Source organism: Gigantopelta aegis, chromosome 11 (assembly GCF_016097555.1).
Source record: "Gigantopelta aegis isolate Gae_Host chromosome 11, Gae_host_genome, whole genome shotgun sequence".
Classification (NCBI taxonomy): Eukaryota; Metazoa; Mollusca; class Gastropoda; order Neomphalida; family Peltospiridae; genus Gigantopelta; species Gigantopelta aegis.
The window spans coordinates 18,068,104-18,085,837 of NC_054709.1; the positions used below are offsets into that span (position 1 = coordinate 18,068,104).

Consider the following 17,734-nt stretch of genomic DNA (forward strand, 5'->3'; position numbering starts at 1 on the left):
AACTTGAAATTTCAATACCGCCCAGCTCTAATTACAACCAATGGCAGGACTGGTAGCGTTAACTGTGATATTAAAAGTTGGGTTCATATCGAACTATGACCAGCGAGATGCTATTTGGTGTACTCTTTACTTTAAAACATTTAATGATCATTATAATAAATAAATGCATTGTGTAACACTGTTTATTTAAATTTAAAGTTTGTTTTATGAAAACCACTAGAGCACATTGATTTAAATATAGAGAGAAAAATATATTTATGGTGTAACCAGGGTTCGCACAGGGTGCCGAAAGTCTTGAATGTTCTTGAATGATTTTTTCGTTCGAGTACCCTCGAATGTTCTTGAATTTGACTGGATGTTCTTGAATGTTCTTGAATCTGATTTTCACGAATTTTCATGCACGTAACTAACAATTTGTATGATGGAATAATATTTATTGGCATTTTGTCAAATAATCATTACTAATGTTTGTATGAAAAAATCAGCGAATTGTGTCAAACAAAGTCGCGGAGATCCGGGAATTGATGAAATTGATGAATTAGTGGTAGTTTGATTCTGTAGATGGTGCCATCTGATATAGGCTAATGCTACAACGTTTTCTATTGGTTCGTTCAAGAGCGAATGACCAATTAAGGCAGTGTTTGCTTTTTATTTTCTACGCGACGCCATTTGGATTTTTAATTCACACATGTTGGAAGTTACTTGGAACGTTTTCGATCATGCCTTGCCAACATGGAAGTTGCAAGTTTCGGGACGAGTGGTTTGTTGATCCCAAATATAAATATTGGATAGTGAAAGATCGTGCAGATGACAAGGTTGCAGTATGCAATCTTTGCAAGAAACGGTTAAGCATTGTGAATGCTGGGTAGTATGCTTTAGAAAGCCACACGAAGTCAGACCTGCATAAGAAACTCCTAAAATGTTTTTGAAAAAGTTCTACTTCCCCACGCAAATGTTCTTGAATTTGGTTTCACACTTTCTGTACGAACCCTGGGTGTAACATAAATAGTTTTAGGGTCAGATCGATATATATATATATATATATATGCATCGGCATACGGAGTTCGGTATGGCCTATCAGCTGAGTTACGAAGAAGAAGGAAATGGTTTATTTAACGACGCACTCAATACATTTTATTTACGGTTATATGGTGTTGGACATATGGTTAAGGACCACACAGATATTGAGAGAGGAAACCTGCTGTCGCCACTTCATGGGCTACTCTTTTCGATTAGCAGCAAGGGATCTTTTATATGCACCATCCCATAGGCAGGAAAGCACACATCACGGCCTTTGATATAACAGTCGTGGTGCACTGGCTGGAACGAGAAATAGGCCGAGTTACGAAGGCAGGTTAACGTTGCGCAGGGTGCCCATCCACTCAGATGATAACAATCTGAGGCCTAATTCACTATACTCTCACAACTTTGCGATCTCACAGTGCAATGCTAAAAGACTTGCAAAGAGAATGCTTTGTTGTCTAACAGAACCCAAGAGACTTTGTGAATTAGGCCCCTGTTGGGGTTTTCTGTTGAAAACAAATTGTATTATGATTGCACCCCTTCCGATAGATTTGAGTTACTCATGTCAGTTATTTGAAAGATTTAGTACTGCCCTTCAATGGATTCTAGAGAACAAATGTGACGTTAAGAGATGCGTTCATTTATTGGATGACTTTTTGTTATTGGGCCTTCCTGGGATTAATCATTGCCATAATTCACTGTCAGCATTTTATAAGTTAGCTCTGTGTCTGGGTATTCCAATCAAAGAAGAAAAGACTGTTCTTCCCACAACATGTATACAGTTTTTGGGCTTAGAAATTGACACACTCAACATGGAAGTGCGTCTCTTGTTTGACACAATTAGAAAAGATGAGGACTTTGATTGGCAGTTGTCAAAGCAAAGAAAAGTTACACTGTTTGAACTTCAATCGTTAAGCTATCAAGGTATCAGTGAGGAACGGATTCAGGTAATGGGGCGGTGGAAGTCCACTGCTTTCAAAACGTATGTCTGACTTCCCATGATACAACTCTTTGACTACATTACGTAATAATTATGTGTTTTTATCATCATTTATATCATAAAATAAAAGACCATTTTCAATTTCCTTATGTGTTGACTTAATTAATTTAGATATGTATCATAATGGATGACAAACAGAGCACTGTGTTGCCCCTCGATGATGATCTGAATAGCTTAATGGGCCCACCGATAGGGAACAATCCCAGACCTACTGCGCATCGAGCGAGTGCTTTACTACTAGGCTACGTCCCGCCCCGTATCATAATGGATGACAAACACAGAGTTCTGTCCTGTCCATCGATGATCATCTGAATAGCTTAATGGGCCCACTGACCGAGATCTATCCTAAACCAAACACACATCGGGTGAGTGCTTTACCCCTGGGCTACGTCCCACCCTAATCTCACAGTGCAATGCAAAAAGACTTGCAAGGATGATGCTATGAAGTTTTGTTTTTGTATAACGACACCACTAGAGCACATTGATTTATTAATCATTGATTACTGGATGTGAAACATTTGCTAATTTTGACATATAGTCTTGGAGAGGAAACCCGCTACATTTTTCCATTAATAGCAAAGGATCTTTTATATGCACTTTCTCACAGAGAATGAAAGCACATACAACGGCCTTTGACCAGTTGTGGTACACTGGTTGGAACAAGACAAACCCAATTAGTTGAATGGGTCCACCGAGGTGGTTCGATCCTGCGATGCAAGCACCTCAAGCGAGCACTCAACTGACTGAGCTAAATCCCAATCTTTGTGAATTATAAAACATAAAACTGGGACATAGCCCAGGGGCCGTGCTTATAAGACATAAAAGTGTAGACTTTAAGGTTTATAAGCACGAGGCCAAATGTATATGAAATGCCCATTTAATTAGAAAGGTAATACTTATATTAGAAAATAACTCAAAACAATACGAAATTCCAATAGCACCATAATAAACTGCATATATATATAACAATTATTCTGTAAACATGGATAAAATATACTTGTTGTGTGTTATACATTCTATAACTTAACAATGATATATATACACTTGTCTGCAGTATTCTTATTGGCTGAAAGCTATGCATTCTTCGATTTCATTGGCTTCGACCTTGTCCCCAACTTGTAAAAAGCATTGCTCCAACTGGTCTGAAGAATCCATACACAAATACACCCCAAATGGCACCTGTAAAAATTAAGCAATCACATTTTAAACATTTTATCATACTATACACTTGTCACAAAAAGGGAGGTAATTGAAGCTTTTCAATGGGCACGGGATTGATCAACTATTGGACGTTCATTGTACATTAGATGTCTGTAGGGGTGGGACGTAGCCCAGTGGTAAAGCACTCACATGATGCATGGGCAGTCTAAGATCGATCCCACTGGGTTATTTCTCTTTCCAGCCAGTGCACCAGTATATCAAAGGTACATGTATGTACTATCCTGTCTGTGGGATGGTGTATATAAAGGATCCCTTGCTACAAATGGAAAAATGTTGCAGGTTTCCTCTCTAAGACTATGTATCAGAATAACAAATGTTTGAAATCCAATAGCCAATGATAAATCAATCAATGTGCTCTAGTTGTGTCTTTAAACAAAACATACTTTTAACTGGATGTCTGTGTCCTGTCATTTTACAATAATATGTGCTAACTCATTACTTATATTACTGGTGTTGTGTTTAAGCCATCGGACATAAGGCTGGTAGGTATAGAGTTCAAAGCCCAGTACCGGCTACCACTCAGAGCGAGTTTTAATGACTACATCCTCTTCTCTCTCACTAACCACTAAAAACTAACCCACTGTCCTGGACAGGCAGCCCAGATAGCTGAGGTGTGTGTGCCCAGGACAGCGTGCTTGAACGTCAATTGGCTATAAGTATGAAAAGTAAGTTGAAATGAAACTTATATTACTCACAGCCCTCCCTTTTAATGCTTATACATATTTCTATTTTTTTTACTAAACGCATTTGCACTGATACGGAGCACAAACAAAACATTTTTCTTTATTGGTAACTTCGAGAAAATGCATCAACAACGGCTAGGGAAGGAAGGAAGGAAATGTTTTATTTAACGACGCACTCAACACATTTTATTTACGGTTATATGACATCAGACATATGGTTAAGGACCACATAGTTATTGAGAGAGGAAACCCGCTGTCGCCACTTCATGGGCTACTCTTTTCGATTAGCAGCAAGGGATCTTTTATATGCACGATCCTACAGACAGGATAGCACAGACCACGGCCTTTGGTGTTCCAGTCATGGTGCACTGGAAGAAGCGAGAAATAGTCCAATGGGCCCACTGATGGGGATTGATCCCAGACTGACCGTGCATCAAGCAAGCGCTTTACCACTTGGCTACGTCCTGCCCCAATGCCTAGGGTGACAGAGGGCAATGTCCACAAGACATGTTTTGCACAAGTATTTTCACTTGACAACAATGTTTGAACATCACGGTTATTTTCAGGAATTAATAGCTGCTTGTGATAACTAACTTGATAATAAATTCAACAAAAATCACGAAATATAATGAAGAATTCTGGTCATGAAAGCATAGTTATGGGAAATAATGACCATAAATACTAGACATCTGGCCACAAATGTGCGAAAGTAAATGCAAATTTTATAAAAATTTTGCCTAATTTTAATCAACATTAACTGATCTAAAATATAAAAATTAGACAAACTCATAAAAATAATACTGATCCACATATGAATACTATTTTATGTATTTATAAAAAATAAAGTAAAAATATTTGGGCAAAAGTCATTAATTTGTACCCCCTCAATGTGGTTTTTGTCAAAAATTAATCCAGTAGTCAGCAAGTTAAATACCACCGAGTAAACATCTAAATATTACTTTACCCACAGGAAGAGATAGAACCACACCCCCTCCCCCCCTACCCCGAGATATCAATGTCCTACCTTTCCTCCTCTCCATGACGCAAGAGTTCTCAAGGGTTCCTTAGTTCTCTCCCCTGATACTGGGTCAAAACAAACCATCTGACATCGGTTACACTGACCTTGACACTAAAATATTAAAAGAAATATTTAGTACTTCAAACAAAAATGTACAGGGTACGTTAACACTGTTCAGTTTTACTGTACAAAATATGTACTTTGATTACAAAATTATTTAACTGAATTACATTCCAGACATTTAGACAGAATGTACATATCTACAGTAGACAAGTGATTTTATATAATAAATCATATACTGACACCAAAAAGAAACTTTACAAGTCTTGAAATTGTATTATTGAAAATCAACAAACGGTATGGTGGGATATGAAAGTGTCATGAACTTTGTTTTTTGTTTAACGACACCACTAGAGCACACTGATTTATTAATCATCAGCTACTGGATGTGAAACACTTGGTAATTTTGACATATCAGGGCTTGAACGTAAGAATTTATTCACCCACAATTAAAAAAACAAATTGCCGTCAGTGAAAGGGCCCACCAACGGCAATTTTGAGTATGCCGATGGCAATTTTTTAAAGCTGACTTTTGCAGCAAATAAACTTGACAAAAAAGGTATTTTTCTGTAATGTACATGAACGTGAAAGGGCCCACCGACGGCAATTTTGAGTATGCCGATGGCAATTTTTTAAAGCCGACTTTTGCAGCAAATAAACTTGACAGAAAAGGTATTTTTCTGTAATGTGCATGAAGTCAAATTTCTTCAATTTATGTCAATAAACTTCAATAAACAATAATTTATTATAAATGGATTCATGGACCACTAGCATAAGCTAACATTTAACGGAACCTGGTGTTTCTGAGATAAAGTTGCGACCAATTATGACCAATTAAATGTGCAATTGAGGTTAAAATATCTGACATGGGTTAATAGACAGAAAAGACAGAATGACCGTTCTGATGACGTGACAAATTTAGTGACAATTAAGTAGTTTTTTCAGTCAGAGATTGCCGAACGATAAAAATAAAATGTTTTCATTGCTAAAACATAATATAACTGTTATTGTGTGTATCAAACATAACAATAGATACTGGTATGGGACACAACATAGGCTGTTAAAAAATAGTGTTAAATTACGTTACGTTAACTTCCGGAAGCTCATGGCTTGTTTCCTTTGATGTCCAGTGTGCACACTCATCGATGTTTTTTAGTGTGAAAAAATTGTGCATTTTGAAATATCGTAGCTGGGTGTTGTAAATTATAACAGGATGCCGAAAAATAGCAACGAGTGCTGGTAAATTATGATATCACAAGACAAGAGGGAGGTTATTCTTTTTATCATCCATTATCATTCTTTTCATCTGCGACAATTGTAAACAATGTCATTAATGTGGGTTGAATGTCACTATATTTGGCAGCAGTAGACTCGTTAACTAGCAGAATTACAGTGGGTTTAGTGCTGAAACAGACTGAATTAACAAAATATTGTCTTGTGATTAACATTTGACCAATCAAGATTGTAGAAGCGATAACTCCTAGGAGAATATCGCAGGAGATATCACAAATTATAGTGTAAGCAATATCTCCTACAAAAGCCTTAAATGGATGATAAATCCAGAATACTTATCCATGATCAATGCAGAATCTAACGTCTAACAGAAACTTTACAAGGCTTGAAATTGTATTATAGAAAACCAACAAACAGCTAGTGAAACATGTACAGGATGTATACTATCAAATCAAATCCCATAGACGACAATAGTAACATATGTGGCTAAAACTCCTACCTTCAGTGTATCAATCAACATAAACGCCACAGAAAAAAATTAGGGTGAAGCTGCTCATTTCAGAGATAACGGGTAGCATCTAGGACTAACCTAGTTCCCCACAAAATTTTAATACTTTTTTTTACAGGTACCCCACATGTTCAAGCACAAGGCTACTTGACACAGCGGTACTAGATGAAATAAAATTGCATACATTTTTTGCCCAGAAAGAAAGAAATGTTTTATTTAACGACGCACTCAACACATTTTATTTACGGTTATATGGCGCCAGACATATAGTTAAGGACCACACAGATTTTGAGAGGAAACCCGCTGTCGCCACTACATGGGCTACTCTTTCCAATTAGCAGCAAGGGATCTTTTATTTGCGCTTCCCACAGGCAGCATAGCACAAACCATGGCCTTTGTTGAACCAGTTATGGATCACTGGTCAGTGCAAGTGGTTTACGCCTACCCATTGAGCCTTGCGGAGCACTCACTCAGGGTTTGGAGTCGGTATCTGGATTAAAAATCCCATGCCTCGACTGGGATCCGAACCCAGTACCTACCAGTCTGTAGACTGATGGCTTAACCACGACGCCACCAAGGCCGGTTTGCCCAGGTGAAGCTTCTTTTTTTTTTACAACCAACACACTAAAATTTATCACCAATCACAGGTGTTACTTCTCTATCAAAAGTTGGGTGCACCTCGAACTTTGACCCAGCCGGAAGTTATTTGATTTAGTACTACCTAGAGTGTTTGTAAGGTGTTTTCTAAACTGGTTCTTTTCAATTCAATATTTATAAAATTATAAAAAAATTATGTATGTAAAGTTTCTTTTGGATGTCAGAATAGTTACAATATTTTATAATAAATTCACCAACAATGCAAATTCAGGAATTATCTTGATTTCAAGTCTTTACTTTCTTTTATTAAGACTAATCGGCATTTGGTTGCAGAATTGAAAGCACAATTTTCCACATCACTAACAATGTCAAATCCCATTCACACCCTATTTAACTGAACATACAAGCAGCTTCGTAGCACCAAATCCAACCGCATCCCAGGATTCCTCTTCAAAAGGTTTGCCACCATCAGTGATCAGGTTACCACGGAAACGTAATACAAGGTTATCTTCATCTGAAGAAAAATAAATTGTTATCTGTGAAGTCAACAATCTCTGTGAAGCCAATTTGTCAGTTAATTCTCTTTAATACATTTGGGAACTTTCTGTCTAAAGCAATAGATGTCGCATACCGTGACCCCAATTTTTTGCATCTCCTAACTTCAAGGGCCATAACTCTATGAAAAATGGACAAAACATCCATGAAAGTCAAATTTGTTCTGTAACTACACGTACATGAAAAAGCAATACACAAGATTCGGGGATGTGAGAGGGACTGAAACAAAAAAACTTACTGCGGCCAGGGTCCAGGGGCCACTCAAGGGTCCCTGAAGGAAAACTGTTGTTTGCAACCCCTGGAACTGCCAAAAATTGCATTCAATGCTAACAAATCTAAATTGGTTATAACTTATAATATAAATTTTAAAAAAGTAAAGTTTGTTTTATTTAACAACGCCACTAGAGCACATTGATTTTTTATCTTATCATCGGCTATTGGACGTCAAACATATGGTCATTCTGACAGTTTTTTTTTTTAGAGGAAACCCAATGTCACCACATAGACTACTCTTTTACGACAGGCAGCAAGGGATCTTTTATTTGAGCTTCCCACAGGCAGGATAGCACAAACCATGGCCTTTGTTGAACCAGTTATGAATCACTGGTCGGTGCAAGTGGTTTACACCTACCCATTGAGCCTTGCGGAGCACTCACTCAGGGTTTGGAGTCTGTATCTAGATTAAAAATCCCATGCCTCGACTGGGATCGGAACCCAGTACCTACCAGCCTATAAGACCGATGGCCTAACCATGACGCCACCGAGGCCGGTTTATAATATAAAGGACACATCATAAACTTGAAAACATGTATATGAACCTTGTGTGATCAACAGTACTGAACATCATGTTTTTGGTTTTTTTAGACGAAATGAAAAGCTCATTTACGCGTTTCTGCATAGCTCTCACATCCCTGAAGATTTCAGTTTAATACCTGCAGGAATTGTGAAAAAAGTGGAGGAAACCTATAATCCCCTAATAACTAAATACTGTCAAAAATAAGGTGGAAAGCAAAATCTGTTGTGAGAGTGATTATCAGGAAGTACAGTTAGTGGCATCTGTTTCCTGCCTCCGGTGAATTCTAAGCCCTGCTGCCACACTAACCTGGTATATCATCAGCTTGGGATAACTCTAGCTTCTCTTTCAAGGCTCGGACACTTGCTCTTGAGACCAGCAGGAACTGACAAACATTTGCCAGGGACAGAGCTGACAACAGAACAGGAAATGTTTTATTTAGTGACGCATTTTATTTACGGTTATATGGCGTCAAGACATATTGTTATGGACCACACATATACTGAGAGAGGAAACCCACTGTCGCCACTTCATGAGCTACTCTTTTCAATTAGCAGCAAGAGATTTTTTGTATGCACCATCCCACAGACAGGATAGCACATACCATGACCTTTGATGTACCAGTCGTGGTGCACTGGATGGAGCGAGAAATAGCCCAATGGGCCCACTGACGAGGATCGATCCCAGACCGACCGCGCATCAAGCAAGCGCTTTACCACTGGGCTACATCCCACCCCACAATAGAACAGTTACAGTTAAAGTTGTTTTGACCGTCAAAATAAATATTAACTGCTATTGTGTAATTTATGTGAGCTAATACTAAAGTAATTTCCGGGAAAACAAGTCACAGTTTTTCGTTTGCAGTATGATTTTTAAAAGTGGCATTTGCCAGATGAATTAACAAAAATATGTATTTCAGTGTGTACCTGTCCCAACACAATTGTATCATGCTTTTCATTATTTATAGTATTTAAAATGAAACAATGATATTGTGATTCTCTTATTTTCTTAAACTTCCACTTTATGGGGAATGCGACATCTGTGTTATTTTAGCAGTGCTGCAAATCAAACATGTTTTTTGATTATGCATTGTGTGCAAGTGCATTTTTATTAGTCATTACTTAAACAGGAAATATAATTCGATTAACAAGAAAGGTAACTCTTACTTACTACGATAATTTGTTTACCTTACGACACTGAATTAACGTTACTTGGCAATGACGTAAACATTTGCAAAAGATTTGTTGGCTATTTTTATTTACAAAGCAACTTTTATAAACTGTACATAAATGCTTTTAAATTCTACACATAAATAAATTTATATTTTTACTACTTTACAGTTATTCTTTTTGTTATTTTATGAATTAATGTTGAATTTTCATTCATTTTATTTTTAGTGATTTTTGTCAAATTAATTTCCCCACAGGAGGTGTCTTAAAAATATATCTCCCCTTAAAAGCATTAACAGCCATTTCTAATTTTTAGTAACATTACGACCGACTACAAACATGTACCAGAATCTGCCTTGTCCTTGCTCTTTCTGCCGTCATTCTCTTTCTGTCGGAGCAGACGACATCCTGGTCTCTGTAAAGCCTCAGATATCCAGGCTGCTACCGAGTCTCCGCAATCAACTGTATTCACTCTGAAAACATTCACAGAAATAGAAACTAATTACAAAAACAGTCCTCTGAAAATTGCGAGAAATATCGTTTCGTTTGCTGTTGCTCATGCAAATCTAATTTTGCATAACCTATTTTTTTTTTCACGAAATTTGGACCACCATTTACTTGGATATAACTGGTTACGTGAACAAAAAAATGGGTTACCTGGATTTATTTCTGCAAACTCGATAAATGTGTCACACAGATTTTCAATTCTCAAAGGTCTGAAAAAATTTAAAAGTTTGTTTTGTTTAATGACACCACTAGAGCGTATTGATTTGTTAATCATCAGCTATTGGATGTCAAACATTTGATAATTTTGACATATAGTCTTAGAGAAAAAACCTGCTACATTTTTCCATTAGTAGCAAAGGATCTTTTATATGCATCATCCCACTGAGAGGATAACACATACCATGGTCGTGTGTCGTAATGGCTGGAACAAGAAATAGCCTAATGGGCCCACAAACAGTGTTAACAGTTTGTTTTGTTCAACAACACCACTAGAGCACATTGATTTATTGGATGCTAAAGATTTGGCAATTCAGACATATAGTCTTAGAAAGGTAACCTGCTACATTTTTTTCCGTTAGTAGCAAGGGATGTTTTATATGTATCATCCCATTGATAGTACAGCACATATCACGGCTTTTGACCAGTTGTGGTGCACTGGTTGGAATGAGATAAACCCAATCAGTTGAATGGATCCACTGAAGTGGTTCGATCCTGTGCTGTAAAGCACCTTAGGCTAGAACTTAACCGACTGAGCTCCTCCCCCCTCCCACCAACAGGGATCGATTCCAAACGACCGTGCATCAGGCAAGTGCTTTACCACTGGGCCACAGCTAATATACAAATGAAATTGGTCAATATTTTTGGTCAAGTATATCTTTTATTTTTGTTTTAAAAATCTATGTACAGTAGTCTATTTTAAAGCATATAAACAACACTATGGCCCTTTTACCTGTCTCTGCAGATTTTGTTTGTACACAACTTTCTCTCGCCACTTTCATGTTCCGATTCCACCATGTTGAGAGATATTTCATGATCAGCCATTGCTGCAATGAATTTCTATTTGAGAGATGATTGTCAACTTCTAAACACTCATTTTTAAAAAGTTCTCTATGATTTTGGAAACTGGTTGGAGATATATTGTATTTTATATTATCTTAAAGGCACAAACCTGCAACACACATATGCAGGGTTTTTGCCAGAGGGTAAAATGGGTACGGCGGCATACCCAATTTTTTTGGCAGATTTTATTTTTTAAAGTTAATTTTTTGACAAAATTAATTACTCTTAACTCTAACCCTAAATGTAACCCATTTTCTTTCTGGGGGAGGCCCTCCATACCACCTGTTGACTGTGGTTGCATTGAATTTCATAGTACAATACCCAAAAATTTCTTTCTCGCAGAAACACTGATATGGAAAGAAAGAAATTGTTTTAACGACACCACTAGAGCACACTGATTAATTATTGGATGTCAAACATTGGTAATTCTGACTCATAGTCATCAGAGGAAATCTGCTACGTTTTTCCTAATGCAGCAACGGATCTTTTATATGCACTTTCCTACAGAGGAAAGCACATACTACGGCCTTTGATCAGTTGTGGTGCAGTGATTGGAATGAGAAAAAACTTTTTTCCCTTTTTCTCTCACCTTTATGAAGTAAAAAAAACAAGATGTAGGTATTTTTCCAATGGTATTGGCCTAAACCCTGCAATTAAGAAAATGTCCACATCAAAAAACATGCTAAGGAGAAAAAAATTAAATATATATATATTTGATTCTTATTTCCCCTCAGAATGTTTTTTACTGTGGACATTTTCTTAATCACAGGGTTTGGGCTACCACTATTGGAAAAATACCTATATCTTGGTTTTTTACTTCATACAGGCAAGAGAAAAAGTGAAAAACGTTTTTTCTCGTTCCAACCACTGCACCATAACTGGTCAAAGACCATAATATGCACTTTCCTGTCTGTGGGAAAGTGCATATAAAAGATCCCTTGCTGCATTAGGGAATAGCTGCTAGACACAGCCCTGACATGACAGTGAAATGAGCCAGTACCTGGGAACTTGAGCACAAGCAGGTTGTTCGCCAGGTCGATGTGCGGCTGAACGAAGCAGAGTTTCGGTTCTCGCTTCTGGCCAAGGCTGACACCACTTTCCTGAGTAATCATCCACATCCGATCATACTTAAGTCCCCTTGATCCAATCTCCCATCTAGAAACCTAAATCATTCAGATAAATTAAAATATCTGATCATACTTAAGTCCCCTTGATCCACTCTCCCATCTAGAAACCTAAAACATTCAGATAAATTAAAATATCTGATCATACTTAAGTCCCCTTGATCCAATCTCCCATCTAGAAACCTAAAACAGTCAGTTAAATTAAAATATCTGATCATACTTAAGTCCCCTTGATCCAATCTCCCATCTAGAAACCTAAAACAGTCAGTTAAATTAAAATATCTGATCATACTTAAGTCCCCTTGATCCAATCTCCCATCTAGAAACCTAAAACATTCAGACAAATTAAAATATCTGATCATACTTAAGTCCCCTTGATCCAATCTCCCATCTAGAAACCTAAAACATTCAGATAAATTAAAATATCTGATCATACTTAAGTCCCCTTGATCCAATCTCCCATCTAGAAACCTAAAACATTCAGATAAATTAAAATATCTGATCATACTTAAGTCCCCTTGATCCAATCTCCCATCTAGAAACCTAAAACATTCAGATAAATTAAAATATCTGATCATACTTAAGTCCCCTTGATCCAATCTCCCATCTAGAAACCTAAAACATTCAGATAAATTAAAATATGTGATCATACTTAAGTCCCCTTGATCCAATCTCCCATCTAGAAACCTAAAACATTCAGATAAATTAAAATGTCTGATCATACTTAAGTCCCCTTGATCCAATCTCCCATTGAGAAAACTAAAACATTCAGTTAAATTAAAATGTCTAATCATACTTAAGTCCCCTTGATCCAATCTCCCATCCCGAAACCTAAAACATTCAGTTAAATTAAAATTTCTAATCATACTTAAGTCCCCTTGATCCAATCTCCCGTCTAGAAACCTAAAACATTCAGTTAAATTAAAATGTCTAATCATACTTAAGTCCGCATGATCCAATCTCCCATCGCGAAACCTAAAAAACCTAAAACATTAAGTTATTAAAAGATCCGATCATACTTAAGTCCCCTTGATCCAATCTCCCATCACAAAACCTAAAACAGTCAGTTAAATTAAAATGTATGATCATACTTAAGTCCCCTTGATCCACTCTCCTATCGCAAAACCTAAAACATTCAGTTAAATTAAAACGTTTGATCATACTTAAGTCCCCTTGATCCACTCTCCCATCTAGAAACCTAAAACATTCAGTTAAATTAAAATGTATGATCATACTTAAGTCCCCTTGATCCATTCTCCTATCGCAAAACCTAAAACATTCAGTTAAATTAAAATGTATGATCATACTTAAGTTCCCTTGATCCACTCTCCCATCTAGAAACCTAAAACATTCAGTTAAATTAAAATGTATGATCATACTTAAGTCCCCTTGATCCAATCTCACATTGCGAAATCTAAAACATACCATGTTAGATTAAAACGTCCATCATACTTAAGTCCCCTTTATCCAATTTCCTGTCGGGAAACCTAACAAATTAAGAATGTTTGACTAAACTGTTTGATCATGACCCCTTGATCCACCTCCCATTGCAAAACACCTTAAGATTAAGCTAGTTGAATTAAAACGTCTGAAAATACTTAAGTTTACTATCAGGGAAAAAAAAAAAAAATGTTAGATTAAAACATTCCTTCAAACTTCATCCCTTTGATCCATCTCCCATTGGGGAAACTTAAAAAATTAAAGTTAAAAGTCAAAATTCATTTTGTTTAACGACACCACTACAGCACATTGATTTATTAATCATCGGCTATTGGATGTCAAACTTTGGTAATTATGACATATAATCCTAGAGAAGAAACATTTTCCCATTAGTAGCAATGGAAGTTTTATGTGCACCATCCCACAGACAGGATACCACATACCATGGCCTTTGATATACCAATCGTGGTGCACTGGCTAGAACAAGAAATAGCCCAATGGGCCCAGACTGGGATCGATCCCAGACCGACCATGCATCTGGGCCACGTCCAGCCCTGGTTATTACCAGTGCAATTTGAAAAGACTGGCCTACCTGGAAAGGAGCACATGATTTGACAGGAAACACACAAATATCAGTCAGGAAACGTTCTTCATCACAACATTGAGTATTCACATATTGTGGCACAGCATTAGATTCAACATCTCCCATTTGGTTGCTGTCAGCCAATGGTAATGAATCGTTCAACTGCTGATCTCTTTTGTCATTTGATTGGACAATGTCAGCCAATGGTAATGAATGTTTCATCTGCTGATCTCTCTTGTTGTTTGATTGGACAATGTCAGCCAATGGTAATGAATGTTTCATCTGCTGATCTCTCTTGTCGTTTGATTGGACAATGTCAGCCAATGGTAATGAATGTTTCAGTTCTTGAATCCTTTTCTCATCAACTGATTGGCTATTGTTTACTGGCTGACAACTGTGGCCTGTCTTCAAGTAATCCACAAGGAAGTTAGGTTTTTCTTCACACCCATCCACAAAGTAGTCGACAATAAACTGAAGGCACTTCTGGGCATCACGAAGAGTAGAGCTATATCCAAACGAAATCCGAATAGACCCGGTGGGCAGTCCATTGACTAGATCCACATTATCACCACAGTCGTGACCTGCCTACAATGAGAGAAAACAAGCTGCCTGGTTAAAAATTTCCACCATTGGTAAAGCTCTTCAATGATGGCAAACTGTATATACCTCGTGTATATTATCTGCTAGTATCTAACATTTGTGCTGTTGAAATATGTCTATATACAGCAAAATAACCTTTCAGTCATGTTGATTTGCTGCAAAAGTAATTTTGATAAAAATAAATTCGTAAGGCTCAAAATTGCCATCGGTAGGCCGTCTCACTCATGGCAATGTTTTTAAAATATTGTCGTAGACAACAAATTCTTAAATTCGAGCCCTGTGGTCACTGTCATAATAGTGATTTTTAAGCTGAACATTCTCTCAATGAGTCAAATATCGTATACAGACTGAGTCAACATAAAATTACTCATTTAGTTGGAGAAAATTCTAATATTACCTTTATAATTCTTCTTTCTTTTTTTTTTCTCTTGTTTAGCAGTTTTCAGTAGACGATAAATCAGATACAGACAAACTTTTATCACAATTTTCTTCTATTTTAGTGTACAGACTGCACAGAATGTTTTTAACAAATCAAGATAGGATAACAATGACACTAACCCTATTCAGACTGAGTCACCATATTAAGAAAACCTGTTTACTTACTGCATGGTGTTCTTGTATCTGCTGTGTGGTCAAGTGTAAGAACTTTCTACACGATCCTATGTTACAAAAACAGCCTGTCCGGAAATGAATATTTTGTAACTCTGCTAGCTTATTAACCTGAAAGAAAAGAAAAAAAAATCGAGTCTTATGTAAGACCACTACAAGAGCACACAGATTTTTGTTTATCACTGGCTACATTTCGTGAATCTGACTAGTAGTCTTCAGAGGAAACCCGCTACATTTTCCTCATTAGCAGCAAGGGATCTTTTATATGCACTTTTCCATAAGACAGGGGCAGGATTTAGCTCAGTCAGTCGAGTTCTCGCTTGAGGTGCTTGCATTGCAGGATCGAACCACGTCGGTGGATCCATTCAACTGATTGGGTTTTTTTATCGTTCCAACTAGTGCGCGACAACTGGTTAAAGACTGTGGTATGTGCTTTCCTGTCTGTGGGAAAGTGCATTTAAAAGATCACTTGCTGCATTAGGAAAAATGTAGCAGGTTTCCTCTGATGACTACGTGTCAAAATTACCACGTTTGACATCCAATAGTCGATGATTCATTAATCAATGTGCTCTAGTGGTGTCGTAAAACAAGGCAGCACACACCAGTCTTTGATACACCAGTCGTGGAGCACTCAACACATTTTATTTATGGTTATATGGCGTCGGACATATGGTTAAGGACCACACAGATATTGAGGGAGGAAATCCACTGTCACCACTTCATGGGCTATTCTTTTTGATTAGCAGCAAGGGATCTTTTATATGCACCATCCCACAGACAGGATAGCACATACCACGGCCTTTGATGTACCAGTCGTGGTGCACTGGCTGGAGCATGAAATAGCCCACCGGGCATACTGACAGCAATCGATCCCAAACCAACCGCTGGGCTATGTCTCGCACTCCTACCAAGGGAAACCAAAACAGTTTGTAAAGAGGCTTACATTGTTTTGTTACATGCTTGTAAAATAATTAAAAATAAAGAGTACTGTTAAAATAATACATATCTTCTACCAGGCCAAATAAATTTTATTGTTTCTTAAATAGACCTGTTTCAAATTCTAACTGCGCATGCACGTGGTGAGTGACATCCCTTGTCAAATGATTATATTCAGGCTATTTAGCATTTTGAGGGGCATAACCAACAGCCGTCTTGAGCGTCGTGAGTAACTTCATAGGAGATGTGGAACTAGTGACTAACATGTACATATATTGTATCAGATGGTGTAATGGCTGCGAAAAAATGGTCTACTAACGTCTACATTGGAATAGTTTAAGACCAAAAGCAGTAAAACAACTTAGGCTAATTCTCTGGAGCTGCCTGTTAACAATGCAAAATTAAAAGATTTATACAATAAAATGAACTTAATTGGAATCTGTTTGCTAATTTTAACAATTAGAATTACAGTTATATAATTACGCAGATTTCCAGTGATGTGTAATTATCCACCTGTATGGGTATTTACAATTTAATAAAATATGCCTCGTCCTCCCTAAAGAAAGCCCAATGAAATCCACCTCACCTACACCTTTATCACAGCTCTATTTTTCCTTTATTATTTCATTAAAACAGAAGAAGTCATAATTACTAATCATAAGTCTATCCATAACTTCTTTTTTTTTCTTCTTTTTTTCTTTCTTTCTTTCTTTCTTTATTTATTATTTTCTTTATTTTCTTTGTGAGTTCATATAAAAATATTCTTAGTACCAGTTATGTTCTGAACAAAAGTATAAGTTATTATTATCACGCTTATTATTACCTGCATATCACATGAATAAACACTTCAATTAGCATTTATCCTTATCTCCGTGAGTAATAGAAAATGGATATTTCTGCTTAATAGCTACTGGCATAAATCTAATCCAATCGGATAGATGCAAAATCAACATTACTAAAATTGATGGAAAACTAAATTGACACCAAAGTAAATTACACTGCTCATTTAACACGAG

General features: G+C 37.0%; 1 protein-coding gene across 1 annotated transcript in view; it reads right to left on the reverse strand.

Moving 5' to 3' along the window:
• Window positions 1-2,704: 2,704 nt before the first annotated feature.
• Window positions 2,705-17,734, reverse strand: part of LOC121385065 (molybdenum cofactor sulfurase-like) — a 44,315-nt gene continuing 29,285 nt past the window's right edge. Inside the window, exons 13-21 of the mRNA XM_041515601.1 lie at window positions 15,777-15,893; window positions 14,583-15,158; window positions 12,427-12,589; window positions 11,317-11,410; window positions 10,206-10,333; window positions 9,001-9,102; window positions 7,748-7,857; window positions 4,952-5,056; window positions 2,705-3,202 (exon numbers count right to left, since the gene is read on the reverse strand). Of these exons, the coding sequence (XP_041371535.1) occupies window positions 3,083-3,202; window positions 4,952-5,056; window positions 7,748-7,857; window positions 9,001-9,102; window positions 10,206-10,333; window positions 11,317-11,410; window positions 12,427-12,589; window positions 14,583-15,158; window positions 15,777-15,893 (1,515 nt within the window). The 3' untranslated portion in view covers window positions 2,705-3,082. The remainder of the gene's footprint in view (window positions 3,203-4,951; window positions 5,057-7,747; window positions 7,858-9,000; window positions 9,103-10,205; window positions 10,334-11,316; window positions 11,411-12,426; window positions 12,590-14,582; window positions 15,159-15,776; window positions 15,894-17,734) is intronic.